This window comes from Mytilus edulis, unplaced genomic scaffold, assembly GCF_963676685.1.
Source record: "Mytilus edulis unplaced genomic scaffold, xbMytEdul2.2 SCAFFOLD_1748, whole genome shotgun sequence".
NCBI classification, from domain to species: Eukaryota; Metazoa; Mollusca; class Bivalvia; order Mytilida; family Mytilidae; genus Mytilus; species Mytilus edulis.
This window is the reverse complement of record NW_027268028.1, coordinates 356-15786: the sequence shown is the minus strand read 5'-3', so window position 1 is coordinate 15786 and position 15431 is coordinate 356. Positions and strand designations below refer to the sequence as shown.

Sequence of the window (15431 nt, the reverse complement as noted above, 5' to 3'; positions counted from 1 at the left end):
CTTTGGCGGAATTTTTGAAGAACAAACCAAAACTAGTTACACAGAAACATTTGAATATTTATTCGATTTACATGTATTATTACTGTCGTCTTTGATTTTTCCGTATATCTTGTTCATCCGTTTTATCCGGTACGCTTCCGTTAGGTGTCCGTTTTATGCGGTACTCGTCCGTTGGATGTACGTTCGACATCCGTTCTGTCCGGTACGTGTCCGTTTCTTATACGTTGCATATCGTGTGTGTTCGTTATGCATCCGTTAAACGTCCGTTTATTCGGTTATTATCTTAGATATCATTGTAGTATCTAATAATATCTAATATCTAATACTATTAATTATGATTTTAACCTTATTTTACATGATTTCCAAAGCATCAGTGAATATAGGTGATCGTTTATTATACGATCTGTGACCATTATATTAAAGTGCACGACGTTTCTCGACAACATCGCACGTGCTCGAATTTACATAGCAATAACAGTAAAGAAGGAATCGATTTGACAAGCCTGTCAGTACCAGTATTTGCTAATTTAAGAAATGAATTTAATTATGATTCAATAAATTTATAGTATAGTATGTATCTATGCATTTCTCTGTCCTGAGTGTTTATTTGTGCTGTATACCTATTATGTAATGGTGTCATTTTAGCGGTAATTTTAACATTTTCATATAAGCGGGTTTTTTTGCTAAAACCAGGTTTAACCCACCATTGTTTTCCTAACATATCCTGTACCAAGTCAGGAATATGGCAGTTTTTATCCAATAGTACGTGTCAATGCAATTGCCGTTAATTTTTGTACTTTTGAACAGCGGTATGCTACAGTTGCATCTATCTAGGTCAACAGTAATAACGTGGCCAACCTGATTTTATATAAATTTTGAACTAGCACAGATGCCATCAGAAGGTTTAGACTTGAATTCGTCAATATTGAGATCCGGCAAAAGAGGTGCAAAAGATACCAGAGGGTCTGTCAAAATCATAGATCGAAAATAAACTGACAACGCCATAGCTAACAATGAAAAAGACGCAACATAGAAAACTAATTACTAAGCAACACGAACCCCACCAAAAAAATTTGGATTGATCTCAGGTGCTTCGAAAGGGTAAGCAGATCCTGCTCCACAAGTGGCACCCGTCGTGTTGCTCATGTTATTACAATCTAGGTTAATAGTCTTTTTCGGTAGGTCACATGCTTGAAAATGGAAGGGGATTGTAGTTCCGACATAAGGAACATATCCGATACTATCTGTGCAACGGTTATTCCATAACGGTCAACCAACTCGTGATGGCGTCCGTAAGATCCATGAAGGGATGATTTCATATTCATCATTTGGAACATTTGGTTTAATAGCTTTCTTGTGCGCAACAACCCTCCATCAAGGCAATTGTGATAGGAAAAACAAGAACGAGGATATCGTATCAATTGGGAGATAAATACTCCGTATGCAGCACGTGCTTGTAATAATATAGCATGAGTTCGAATCCCGGCCTGGATGTTTTTGATCGAACGTTGATAATCCCAAAAGATACCAAAATGAGTGTTTTAGTGAGAAAATCTGCTTTCTCCCATCAAAAATTTTGCCGATTCTACCGTAGGTAATGTTTTCCTTCTTTTTTTCACTGAATACGAACTGATTTTCATTCATTCAACATCACTGTCGAAAGTTATTGTTAATATTGGCGCAATTTATTTTTGCTGTTAATGGCAAATTTCAAGTGATAAATTAAAGAGACATAATCATGATCATGAAATGCATGTGATAAATATATACCTATTTTTACAAACTGTGACTTGTATGGAGGATTGTCTCATTGAAACTCGTACCACATCTTCTTATATCTATTTAAAAGTTAACAGGGTAACAATCTGCTTTCGGAATCATATACGGTAATAAACAATTACTCGAAAAATAGATATATATTTTCCGATGCATTTTATGATCATGATTATGTCTTTTAAATTTATCACTTGAAATTTGGGTTAAGATCAATTAGAAATTGCGCTCATTTAAACATTGGCAACCATTACAGGTCAAAGAACGGTTTTCAACACAGTCTTTGCTCGCACCGAACAGCAAGCGATAAAGGGCACAAACAAATTACTAGTGAGAAACCATTCAAACGGGGAAAACATGCATTTCTGAAGTGTGCTACGTGTGTGTGAGTATTTCAACTTTGAAATGCAACTGAATTTGAAAGTGAGTAAATTGTTAGAGAAATAAAGACAACAGTAGTATACATGTGTTCAAAAGTCATATACCAAGAAAACAAATTCGTGTAATAAACTAAAAACGAGGGAAACACAACAACGGTAAGAGGAAAACAAAGGAACAACAGAAACACTGAAGTGCAACAAAATACATACGCCTACATACATAGAAACGAACTATTTGATAACAACTGTCATGATCCTGACTTGGTTCAGGATATCTTAAGACAAAATGGTGGATTAAAACTGTTTTAATGGGTAGCCAAACCTCCCGCTTTAAGACAATTTATAAATATATCGCTAATATGACAAGACTACGTGACTAAATACAGCAAAAACACATGCAAGAACCTTCATCCCAGAGAAATGCACAAACAAATAATATTAATAATAGTCGACACAACACGAAGAGAAAAGCTTATCAATATTCTTGTTTCAAAGGAAGTGGTGAACCTATCAATATGTATTATAAGTATGTTTAATGTGATAATCTGAAGTGGTAATTTACAGTTACAAAACTAGTCTATGGCATGTAAGGAAAGCTGTTAACTGATTTATTATACATTCAAAGACCACATGCCTTTCCCAGTGATATATCTTACACGATCCCATAAAACAAGGAGATAAAATAAGATCAACGGGGTGGATATCATTCAGCAACAAAGATAATGCCTTCATATAAATAAGGTTTTAAAAAAGCCTCTGTGGTATCATTTGTGTTTGAATGTACATAGGTAGACAGCTGATATGGAGACTGCTAAAATTCTTACATTTAATGTATGGATAGTTTTATTGATATATCAGTGTCAGGTATATAATTTTATTTGCGACAATCGGCGAAACGAACCAATACAGCCTTCATGTCTGGAATTTAGAATGATGTGTACATCGAAATGTTGTGGGACGATGATATTTGTTTCTTCGAAACAACAATAACCATGTGATAGCACTGTTTAAAATTATTAAATTAAATGATCAGAAATACACGTACTGTGTATAAAGATCTTCTTAAAGCTAAACATACCAAAAAGTAACTATTCAATCTATACAAAACAACAGATGAGTGTTGCATCCGACACCCGAATCATAGTAACAGTCTATTAATTTTTTTGTCATTTGTTAATAAATGTATTCTTTTTTCGGCAGATTGAAGACTCATATTGCAGAGGAAAAATAAGTTTGAAGTTATTAGAATATACTAATCCTACAGGAACTGATGCTAAAGGAGACTGTTGTGATTCCCCTGTAAATACTCCAGGATGTACTATAGGAACATGTGATCATTTATTTAGGATATGTGCATCTCGGTAAGTAGTATTATCGTCTTAAGGTATTATAATCGTCTTAAGGTATTACATAATTCATAACATTTATGGTATCAATTTGATTAAGTGCTCTTGTGTTCTGATTTATTATACGTTCCTGCATGTTATTCCATGTTACTTGGTTTTTTTTTATTAACAATGATAGACATTAAAACGGTCAGGATTTGTGTCTGTATTTGCAAATACACATTTACGTTCTTAAGGAGGCTTGGGGGTATAAAAAAATCAGGAAAAATCTAAACATTTTGTTTTCATTACAAGTTTTATTTATTACACTGTTAGTTGTTACTTTATGTTAACAGTTATACAGTTAAGTCGGCCTCATATCTTGACTTACATCTAGAAATTGACAATGAGTTTCGATTGAAAACAAAACTTTACGACAAAAGAGATGATTTCAGCTTTCCAATTGTGAACTTTCCATTTCTAAGTAGCAACATTCCAGCAGCACCTGCATACGGTGTGTATATCTCCCAATTGATTCAATATTCCCGTCCTTGCTTTTCCTATCATGATTTTCTTGATAGAGGGTTGTTGCTCACAAAGGAAGCTATTAAATCAAGAGTCCCAAATGGTGAAGTTGAAATCATCTCTTCGTAAATTTTATGGACGCCATCACGAGTTGGTTGACCGTTATGGAATAACCGTTTCACAAATCATATCGGATATGTTCCTTACGTCGTATCTACAATCCCCTTCCCTTTCATAAATGTGACCTACCGAATTAGACTATTTACCGGATTTGTTATCTCATAATCAACACGACGGGTGCCTCATGTTGAGCAGGATCTGCTTACCCTTCCGAAGCACCTGAGATCACCCCTAGTTTTTGGTGGGGTTCGTATTGTTTATTCTTTAGTTTTCTAGGTTGTGTCATGTGTACTATTGTTTGTCTGTTTGTCTTTTTCCTTTTTAGCCATGGCGTTATCAGTTTATTTTCGATTTATGAGTTTGACTGTCCCTCTGGTATCTTTCGTCCCTCTTTTATGATAATGGTCAAAAATCAACCAAAAAATCAATTCGTTTTGGCCCCAGATGACTTTTGAATTGTTTATATCACTGAAAAAGCTCTAAAATGCCTCCCTTTAGTGAAAAATTCTCATTTTTTTGCATTAGAATTGTAATATCTTTTTTTTTTTTTAGGTCATCGGTGATCTAAATTTTTATTGTTTTTTTTCAAATAAGCTTTACTTAAAGTTAACTGTTGTAAAATTTAAGCGATTTCTATAATTTAGTTCTTTTTTTATTTAGAAATTGCCTTTTTATCTCCTATTAGTTCAACAGAAAAAAGTACCTTAACAGAAATGCATGCTTCTTTCGAAGGCAGATTGTGAGCTTAAATGAACGGTGACCCCATATTTTTATTTTATTTTTCTATTAAGTATAGGATAAAGTTTATTTATAGAAAAAAAAAGCAAAGTCCTTTATTTGAACAAAAAATGATTTATACCCGCGAGCCCCCTTAAAGGCATTTGTGATTTACAGTACTGAGTTTCCTGGTTTATATGTTCAACAAACTTCATGCGACTAACAATCCCTGTTGATAAAATAAGGAAATAGGACTCATTATAATCTAGTTAGAAAAAGCATGTATTTACTGTTGATACATGCTCAATTTTTCAGTTCAAATACCAGTAATTGTGTACAGTCTACTGAAATAACAACTTCAGACCAGAATGTTGTCAAGTTTGACCACAGTCATCAAAATGTACAGTTTGTATTTGATACTTGGAAGGTAGGGCATGTTCTCACATTTTGTGAAAAGTAACCTTACAAAAATGTATCCCTGCTGACTCAAACGATAATAAAATTATACGTAGACTTTTTAATGTGCAAATGTACATACAGAGTAGTTGACATAACAATTTGACATAGAGATATTTCTACCACAACATTGAGTTTTTTTTTATTATTATCAAATTTTAATTAAATTCGTTAGTATATGTGTTTGCATCACTTGTCATCGGTGTAAACTTTAAAAAAAAAATAATGACCATGAAATTAAATTAGCCTGTTGAGATTAAGCATATAGCCTCTTACATTAAGTCATATGTAAGGTTAACTGCATAGCGATCCCATAAAGAATTTCCTCATGTTAAGAAGATTTACAAAATAGTTATTCATTTGCTATCAAATAAATCCAAGGAGTTGATTAAAAAACTAATGCATATTTGAAATAGAGGATTTAAGAACATGCGTCGCATAATTTTGACTGCTGGATGCCAATTATTGTAACTTTTACCTTTTATGATTATTTGCGTTGCTAACCAAATGTTGCCAATATATTGGAACTATTTAAAATTGTCATACATGTCGGTGTTTAGTCAGCTATAAAACCAGATTTTACCCACCATTTTCTTCGTAAAATACCTGGACCATATCGGGAATATGACCGTAATTGTTCACACCGTTCCATTGCTTGATATCGACTGATGCTGTCATTTTTATGGACTTTCTATTTTTGAACATACCATAGAGTTTTGTTCTACTTTTTACCTGAATGTATGTATAGTTTCTCTTTATCTTCTATAGTTTTTTCTATGTTGCGAAAATTGGTAACCAACATGAATTACGGGCAATAACTCATGAAAATAGTCGACCATAAAACCTACTATAAAGGGTCAAGCAACAATTACCGCAATTCGACTTAATTGATGAATGTATCTAGTTGATCATTTTGCTATTTAACGGGTTTTTTTCAGGGAGAAGCACCTATCCAGATTTTGGTATTTGACTCCAATACAGATGATAAGCAGAATGTCTTAATTGATCAGTTCCTTTTTATATACAATTCCACAAAGGCAGGGTTCAACCAAACCAGCACTGTTGCAGTTAACCTCAATCTTGTTGGTTCAAGAAGTAAAAATCCTACAAGGTAAGGTTAGACATTGCATTTTCAAGGATTGCAATTGATAGGGTTTGCCAAAAGTATGCAGTCTTTACATGATATTTGTTTTTAATGTATGTTGAACAAGCTTAAGGATTCACTAACCCTTTATGCACATTAGTGAAATAGTTATGAAGATTTTGAAGACAAATGAAAATAGTATCATAATGTGTAAAAACAACCGCTTTGTTTCTATCATAACCTCACCTTTAATGATACAGCTGTGTAAGTCACTTAGTCAATTTGATTTAAAAAAAAAACCTGTATTCTTGAGTTTCACGTCTGTTTCAAAGATAACGGTTGAAGTAACTTAATCAGGAATATGACAGTTGGTATCCATTTGTTTGATTTGTTTGAGCTTTTGAATTTGCCAGTGGATTAGAGACTTTACGTTTTGAATATTCCTCAAGAGTTCAATATTTTTGTGATTTTACCTTTTCAAAATTTATAACCAATATTTGAAATTAAATATGTTTATTTGATATTTTATATAAACCTTACATGAATATGAGGAAATGTGGAGATTACTTTAGTGAGAGAACGGACAACAGTAAAAAAACACTGTTTTAGAAAGTCGTTATATAACTGAAAAATTTTATATGGATTTTTTTTAGTTTGAGGTTTTCATTATCAGTATATTGTGACCCACAGTACTATGGAATTGATTGCTCTGTTAAATGTGTGCCTACAAACAAGTGTGATGGTCATTTTACTTGTGATCATCAGGGAACAAAGTCTGTCTGAGTGGATGGAGGGGGACAGACTGTACAGAACATGTTCCAGGCAGTGATGTCGACTGTAGTGTATACACAAGTAAGTTGACTTTAGGGGCTGTGTTGACCAAGGTTTGAGTTTTATTTGTTTGATAATATTTTATTTATATAGTATTCTTTATATGTCCACTGTAGATCCACATTTTGTCTTCTTTTTATAGCAACTACGATTCTTCAATTTCATTTTTTACAAAAGTTTACAAATAGTTACAGCACAAAATTTATTTTTAACAGATAAACGAACAGAAAACGAACAAATCACAAATGTTTATTTCTAGGATCGATAAAAATGATTAATAGTGAGAAAGCAAATAAAATACACTTTTTTTTATCGAAACTATAAATGCACGAGTTACGGACGTTCATGGAATCAATTTACAAGATGAGAGATACAATGGGAGAATTCAAAACTCAGATGTTAAACTGAGAATGTCGTAGCATATACGAAATATGTCAAATGACAAACACATAAACTACATGGACTAAGCAACATACAACACTGCAAAATCAGGGGTGATATCAGATGGTCCGTAAGGTTAAGTAGAACCTGCTCTACTATTTGCTCACTTGTTACTCATGATAAGAACAAATCGGTGGAAGTGTAATTTTAGGGTGTCACAATCGAAAAAAAGTCCAAATCTATTATTTTGATTTTTCATCGCAGTCCTCAATGATGTTTTAGAACTCTGTAATGCATAGCTTGTAATCATATTATTGTTTGTACTAACCCCAGTGAAAGAACATTGCAGCGTTTAGTAGCAAGGAAGTATGAAGACTCTCTCTAGTAGGCCACGTGTGCCAATTACAAGTCAGAAGTGCTATTTTTGTGTGTTCTTATTCGCTGCAATTGTTTTTGTTTGTCATATTTTGCTATCTCTTATCTTTTTATGATGATAGATAAAACAGAGTTTTCATCAAGTGACTGGGTAGGAATGTATTCCTGCGACAATAAACAACATAGTTATCCATTCTTCTTGAATGCCACAAAACCTAAAGATTCACGGACTATTGCTGCAACTGTTTCCTTTAGTAACTTAACAGTCCAAGTATATGGGACATATTCAAGTTGGAGTAAAGCATTAGCTTTGCAAGGGAACACATCACTTGCATATGAAGGTCACAATTTAACAAAGATTTCTTTGGAAACCAGAGAAATTAGTACATCGGGTATGATTGGACAGTTATCTTTATATAAAGCAGATGGAGGAAAATTGACCTGTATTGTTGATCCTTTGAGTTTAGAAAAAGGTATGATAATTGTTGCTTATAGTTATTGTTTCTATCTACAATCTTATTTACAGTGCTTTGAGGAAGATTTAATTCACCTAGTGTCATAATGAATTTGTCTCTGTGACAATAATCAGCATATACCTCAATTTTAACAAATTGTTTAGCTGTTGATGTAACCAAGAACTGACAAACTAATACAAACTATCAACATGATGCATCAGTGCATTCAATCAGTTTAAGAAACACCAACCCAAGCTGGGTATCACCATAAACATGTCAAGTATTCTTCAAAATTTTCTTCTAGTAATTTATATAAATAGAACAATACTTGTTATGTGGTTTTAAAAAGGAAGTCCACATGCTCTTATTTATCGTAGTAATAATGACATATGAGGAAAACATGGTCGTTGGTTCATGTTTGTCTTTTTATCCCCTTTAAGCTACAAGCTCACTTAAATACAAATTGCTATTTCTAAATATGAAGATCACGAACCATAATATCTTGATTATAAACATTTAGAAAAGTATACCTTACATCAACACGATATATGTAAGTCCAAAACTTGTATTTTAACAATTCGAGTAGGAAAAAGTCGCATACAGCTGTGTCAAGTTGGTTGACATTGAAATTATAAACACACATTAAGAAAGTGAAGCTCGGAAGTGTTTATTCAGACTATCCGTAGTGAGGTTAAGCGTGAATTACAAATATTGATTAAAATATTAATGAAGAGGCTGACACATGGTTGCATTTTGAACCTCAATCAACAGCCTGGACCCTTGGAGTATATATGCTTTCAACTTGTCAAATAGTCCCCTTGCTGTACAAAACTAATGCATTCATAAATAAAGGTCTAATAAGACCCAAGGAACACATCAAGACACGTTTATAAGTTTTAAAAAAATGAATATGATAAAAGTATGTCTTTTTAAGGCATGATAAGTACAAGAAGAGAAACAGTTGAAAAGATTTATGACCAAAATGGACCTAAACAAAAACTAAATCCATCTGAGGTAAATTTTTCCTTAGGGATTTGAAACTTTAGTATCTAACTTTTTGAGCTTTTTGACGAATATTAGAAAGGTTTGTGGCTGTATCTCCCTCCATTAAATCTCTGTTTCCTTGCACGACACATTCATATTAAAACTTATGAGGATAGAACTTTTTTTCTGATAATGGTGGTCAGCTCCTTTTGGAATTCGGAATGCACTGTTCTCCATTAGTTCTTTATTTGTGCACTTGTAGTGTTTTATCAGATTTATATGGCCATCATACTTTCTATATATTTTACTGCAGGAACTAAGGTGCACAACTTGAACAAAATTTATCTAAGAAAAAATTCGAAACTAAAGTTACCCGCTGAATTTAATCCATTATTTTACTATTTTATTGGTTATAAATCTAGCATGTCTATTATTGATCTACGTGTGTCCCGTACAATTATTGAAGATTTCAAGGTTATAATTATACTATCTAGTCTTTACTATATATCAAATATATAACCGAATGAAACTGATTGGAGTACGCATTACTTGTCGAGTAATCAGCATTATTAGAGTTTGAGCAAGACAAAGGTATTGTTATTTTATTACATGAAATGTGTTTTAATTAACATAGATTACAAAAACAAAAGCACTAGCACTAGCAAGCTATAAAATATATGAAATTTGCATGTCTATTCTATTATAATATTGTTTTGTTATTTCAGCATATTTTGATGGATGTGACATTAAAGAAAAATGTGTGAGATATGGAAAGAGTAAAGAGAACTATTACTGCTGTTGTAACGATGGTAATGTATAATAACTGTTGGCAAAAGTATGAATTATTCGAAATACTAAGGAGAATTTTTATCCCATGCATAGATTACCTTAGCTGTATTTGGGACAACTTTTTGGAATTTTGGGTTTGCAATGCTTTTCAACTTTATACTTGTTTGGCTTTCTTACTATTTTGATCTAAGCGTCACTGGTGAGCCTTGACAAAACGCGCGGCTGGTGTATCAAATTATAAGCTTGGTACCTTTGATAACTAATTATATAATACACACATGTATATTGAAAACAACAATTTGATCTTTCATTTGTTTTTTGTCTTAATGAAATCGAAATAATAAGTTGCAGGCAAACACTTACGAAAACTTGCTTTTACAATTCAAAGATCTTTTAATATCGTAATTTTCTTGATAGAGAAATTCCGACTTCCAGGGAGCTTTTTAACTAAGGGCTCTAAGTGATGAAGTTCAAGTCACCCTTTCAAAAAATTGACGGGCGCCTTCGCGATTTGGTTGCCCATTTTTATGGAGATACGGAAAATATCATAAGTCGAAAATAAACTGACAATGTTATGCCAAAAAAGGAAAAGTACAATACGAGAAACAACAGTATACAAAACAAAACAAGGAAGACTGTCTCAAACCCCACATGTGGTGACTGTCGGTGGATTATCTTTGGTAATCATATGAACAGAATTCAAACAAAACCATCTCAAAGACAATGCGAAAAAAACGTCTTGCATTGTTTTTTAATTACACTATCTGATATATTGATGATGCTTTGACACTCAATAACCAACATTCCAGTGAGGTATTGTATTTCATTAATCCAAGTTAACATAAATAAAAACAATAGTAGTATACCGCTATTCGAAATTCATAAATCGATTGAGAAAAAGATTCCTAGATTTTGACACAGATGGACGACTTCAAACTAGAATCACCTGTGATAAAAGTAATGATTTCAACTTTCCAATTGTCAACTTTCCTTTCCCATCTCTTAACAGCCACACATCATCTGCCCAAGTTTATGCCTTTACGTATTTCAATAATACATTATATTTTTGCATTGTCATACTATACCAATTTTCTTAGTAGAGGTGTGCTCCTGTTGTGCTACTTACACAAAAGCTACCAAGCAACATTATAGGAAGGAACGACTTAAAACGATCCATATTATGTTACGGTCGTTATCATGAATTGGTTATCTAATGCCACATTTGTTTTTTTCAGTCTTAGATCATAAAATACCAGCATAATTGTTCAGTCTGTTATTTTTATTATTATCTTCATTTTCCTATTGTGACATTTTGCCTGAATGTTGATTCCATTGCGGGTGAATCATGCATAACAGGAGACTCTAACCATTTCGATGCACCCAGTCTCAATCGTTTTGGGAGTTCATGGGAGTTCATGGGAGTTCATCTGGTTTTGTTTGTTATCTTAGTTGTTCTTCTCAATTGATATGAGTGATATGAACATCGGTGAATTGTTGCCTCCGTGTATTTTTTTCTTGCTTACATTGGATGTTTTGAAACGAGATCAAATTAGAGTATGGCTTATACAATGTTGTAATGTTGTATCGGTATGAACTGGATTATTATTTTTATTATTAAGACCCAGTCAAAATGATTTGAATTCTATTTATAGCGATTAAAAGAAAATTCACGACATAACACGTATATATATATACCTTTTAATTTCCGTCATTTGATTGAAAGGAGTGAAACATTTCAAATTTCACTATCTTAAAAGAATAAACTTAAATCTAAAACTAAGAAAATTTGGTATCTCCACAAAAAAAAATGACAAAGAAATTAACCACTATTGGTCACCGGTCTATACAGCTTTCAACAATGACCAAAGCCCTTACTTCAGAAAAGGTCGTTTATGGTTACAGTTTGAATCGTTGCTTCCGTATGTTTTCGCATACCCGTGCAGCAATGGCTTATTATTACATTTTAGGAACAATTGGTACAAGTTGTACTCAATCAACCATCCATTCGATTAGTACTACAAAAATAAATGTACAGACAAGCAGCACAACTACAGATCTACCGCAAAGAACAACTAAACCATATGCCAATGTAACACATATAAAGCAAACAATAATTGCACTTAATACAAGAACTACAAGAGAAGGTCATTATACAGGAACTTCCGGTACGTATATCTAAAATTAAAGTCGTCCTGATCTGGAAATTAAATATATATTGTACTTGCAACACAAACATAGTTGATTTTGTTCGAGTTTGTCTGGTTTTTTTACTTCAAGACAAGTATACATGTTTTGTATGTATATTGTAATATCCATGTTTGAAAGTAATACATATGTGTTTCATTATTTTCTACGCTACAAGTTTTAAACATTGCACTAATTTTGTCATTGATTATTTTACAATCACAAAGAAATCTGCCACAATAATATATCAACTCTCGAAGGCAGAACGAATTTGACAAATTCTTTACCCATTATAAATTGCGACATACACAACTGCAATCTTGTCCTTTTATGTTATTCTTTAATGAATAGATATAGCATATGTTTTATACGAATATATATAGCATACGCTATACATGAATAGATATAGCATTTGTTTTATATGAATAGATATAGCATATGTTTTATATGAATAGATAAAGCATATGCTATATATGAATAGATATATCATATGCTTTACATGAATAGATATAGCTAATACTTTACATGAATAGATATAGCATATGCTTTACACGAATATATATAGCATACGCTATACATGAATAGATATAGCATACGCTATACATGAATAGATATAGCATTTGTTTTATATGAATAGATATAGCATATGTTTTATATGAATAGATAAAGCATATGCTATATATGAATATATATAGCATATGCTTTACATGAATAGATATAGCTAATACTTTACATGAATATATATAGCATATGCTTTACATGAATAGATATAGCATATGCTTTACATGAATAGATATAACATATGCTTTACATGAATGTATATATAGCTTATGCTTTACATGAATAGATATAGATAATGTTTTATATGCAGCTTTTACTCATAATTCATCAATATGTTCATTCATACAATCATTCAACTTTTTCCTGTTACTGATAAACCTAGTTGGCTAAGTGATATATAGAAATTTGACTTTTGTACATTGTGATTTGAAATATTTCAAAAGTTAGCATTATATCATTTAGTATAATTTAACAAAAGAAAATATGTCTTCTGTTAATGGAGAAAATAATCATAAATATGTATTTATCATAATGTGCAAGGTTTAGGAGAAATTAAACTAAAGTTAATGTTTGACAGTTTCCGTGATAGTTTAAACTCTAAAAATAAGATTTTAAAGAAATAGTTAAACTCGACTAATGAATTGTTAACTTTATAGAGCCAAACATTAGCATAAATGGCCGCGTTGATATATATGTAACTGCTTATAATTTGACTGAATGACATTTAGGTACATATGCCTTATAATCGGTAAGTATACCTTAAGCAAAAAATCAAATAATTAATAATACGAGGTGTTTTTGATATAGGGTACATCTTATATTATCCTATATGGTTCCATTATTTAAGCGAATATACTCAAGTGATGAAAAAAACACATATTTGCAGTAGAGTTTTGATGGAATGTCGTATTGGTGGTAATATAGATATTTTTAATCGATTTGTTTGATTTGAACATGGGTTAACTTATGTTCTCTTCAATAATGAGAAAATCACATACCTTACCGTTTAATCTAATCGGCTATAAAAGGCCCCGTCATGAAAAAAATGTGAACCAATTGAAACTAGAAAACTAACGGTCAAATTGAAAGACAAAACAATTTACGAAAAACAAATACGACAGACTATAACAACTATCAGATAAATAATGTTCGTACAGAATAAAGAATCAAGCAGTACACAACCAACAGATTTAGAGCACAAATATTATTAAAAAAATGAGAAAAGCATGACATTGTGCAGTACAAAAATAATGTTTACATAATATAAGAGTACATAGAACCTTAGTTTTCATAACTATTTATTAATGTTTAAATCATAAAAAAGGTATGCTATAACTATTGTACTATAATCTGTTGTGTGTAAATATCTTTTTTGAAAATAGTAAACACACGAGGCTTACAAGATGTAGATGTTCAATTATAGATATTCACTAAGAAGTTCAACAAAGCTTTCATATGGGCATATTTCATCATAAAATGGATTCTTAATAAATAACAACAAACAGACATACGACAGACATATCGCTAACGTAAAAAGGTAGGTATTCTATTTGTTTGTCTTGTAAACAGCTTTTAAGAATGAATGTAACATGTGTGCTCTTTTAGATTTTTCATAATTAGATATAGGAAGATGTGGTATGAGTGCCGATAAGACATATAAAGCAACAGTAGTATACCGCTGTTCAAAATTCATAATTCGATGGAGAAAAAACTAATCCGGGTTACAAACTAAAACTGTGAGAAACGTATCAAATATAAAAGAACTACGGACACAACAGAGACACAACACCGAAATGTAACAATGGCCATTTTTCTGACTTGGTACAGGGCATTTTATGAAAAAATGGTCGGTTGAACCTGGTTTTGTGGCATGCCAAACCTCCCGCTTTAATGGCAGTGTTAATTATAACATTAAAATGACAACATTCCACGACAGGGTTACAATAAAGAAACAGATAAATGTTAGAAAATAAAGGACTGCGAAACAAACGAATAATAGCCATCAAAAGGTAATAGGTTAAAGAATATTTTTATACGTCAGACGCGCGCTACGTCCACACAAAACTATGCTCTGATGTAAAAAGTTTGAAAGCCATAACAACCACAAAGTTTAAGATCACCGAGGACCAAAAGTTCCAAAAAGTTGTGAGGCCAGGGTTATCCGCCTGGAACAAAAACATCATTATTATCAAGAATAATACATAGTTTTGCAAACAGTACATTTAATAAAATGACTATATAATAGATATACATGATTAAACTGAAGTGGTGACTAGCTATATAGAATAAAAACTAATACATTACAAAATCAAAGCCCTGTTAGCCATAGTCAATGCAACGCCCAAAGTGACGTCACATTTAAATTCTAAAAGGTGTTCCGAAAATTAAGAAAGAATTTGGATGAAATTCAAAATTAGATTTTTATGACTTATCTCACCTATATTAATAACAGTGAAAATTATAATACTAATTAATATTCAATTGTAGTAGT

At 32.0% G+C, this 15431-nt stretch overlaps 2 protein-coding genes across 2 annotated transcripts; both read left to right on the top strand.

Annotated features, from left to right (window-relative positions):
- The first annotated feature begins 5120 nt into the window (after positions 1–5120).
- LOC139506651 (delta-like protein C) lies at positions 5121–7163 on the top strand. Its single transcript, XM_071295507.1, has 3 exons — positions 5121–5267; positions 6235–6407; positions 7034–7163. Exons 1-3 carry the CDS (start codon positions 5121–5123, stop codon positions 7161–7163), a joined length of 450 nt encoding a protein of 149 aa, XP_071151608.1.
- Positions 5154–12904, top strand: LOC139506652 (uncharacterized). Its single transcript, XM_071295508.1, has 6 exons — positions 5154–5267; positions 6235–6407; positions 7034–7232; positions 8090–8440; positions 10132–10215; positions 12163–12904. The coding sequence occupies exons 4-6, from the start codon at positions 8125–8127 to the stop codon at positions 12372–12374; spliced, it is 612 nt and encodes a 203-aa protein (XP_071151609.1). The 5' UTR covers positions 5154–5267; positions 6235–6407; positions 7034–7232; positions 8090–8124; the 3' UTR covers positions 12375–12904.
- Positions 12905–15431: the final 2527 nt, after the last annotated feature.

Bases quoted from the DNA above. Each gene is read 5' to 3' on its own strand.
- LOC139506651 (XM_071295507.1), top strand. From the start codon at position 5,121: ATGTATTTACTGTTGATACATGCTCAATTTTTCAGTTCAAATACCAGT. The intron at 5,268-6,234 runs GTAGGGCATGTT...GGTTTTTTTCAG, and splicing joins TTGTATTTGATACTTGGAAG to GGAGAAGCACCTATCCAGAT. The intron at 6,408-7,033 runs GTAAGGTTAGAC...GATTTTTTTTAG, and splicing joins AGAAGTAAAAATCCTACAAG to TTTGAGGTTTTCATTATCAG.
- LOC139506652 (XM_071295508.1), top strand. From the start codon at position 8,125: ATGTATTCCTGCGACAATAAACAACATAGTTATCCATTCTTCTTGAAT. The intron at 8,441-10,131 runs GTATGATAATTG...TTGTTATTTCAG, and splicing joins TCCTTTGAGTTTAGAAAAAG to CATATTTTGATGGATGTGAC. The intron at 10,216-12,162 runs GTAATGTATAAT...ATTACATTTTAG, and splicing joins TTACTGCTGTTGTAACGATG to GAACAATTGGTACAAGTTGT.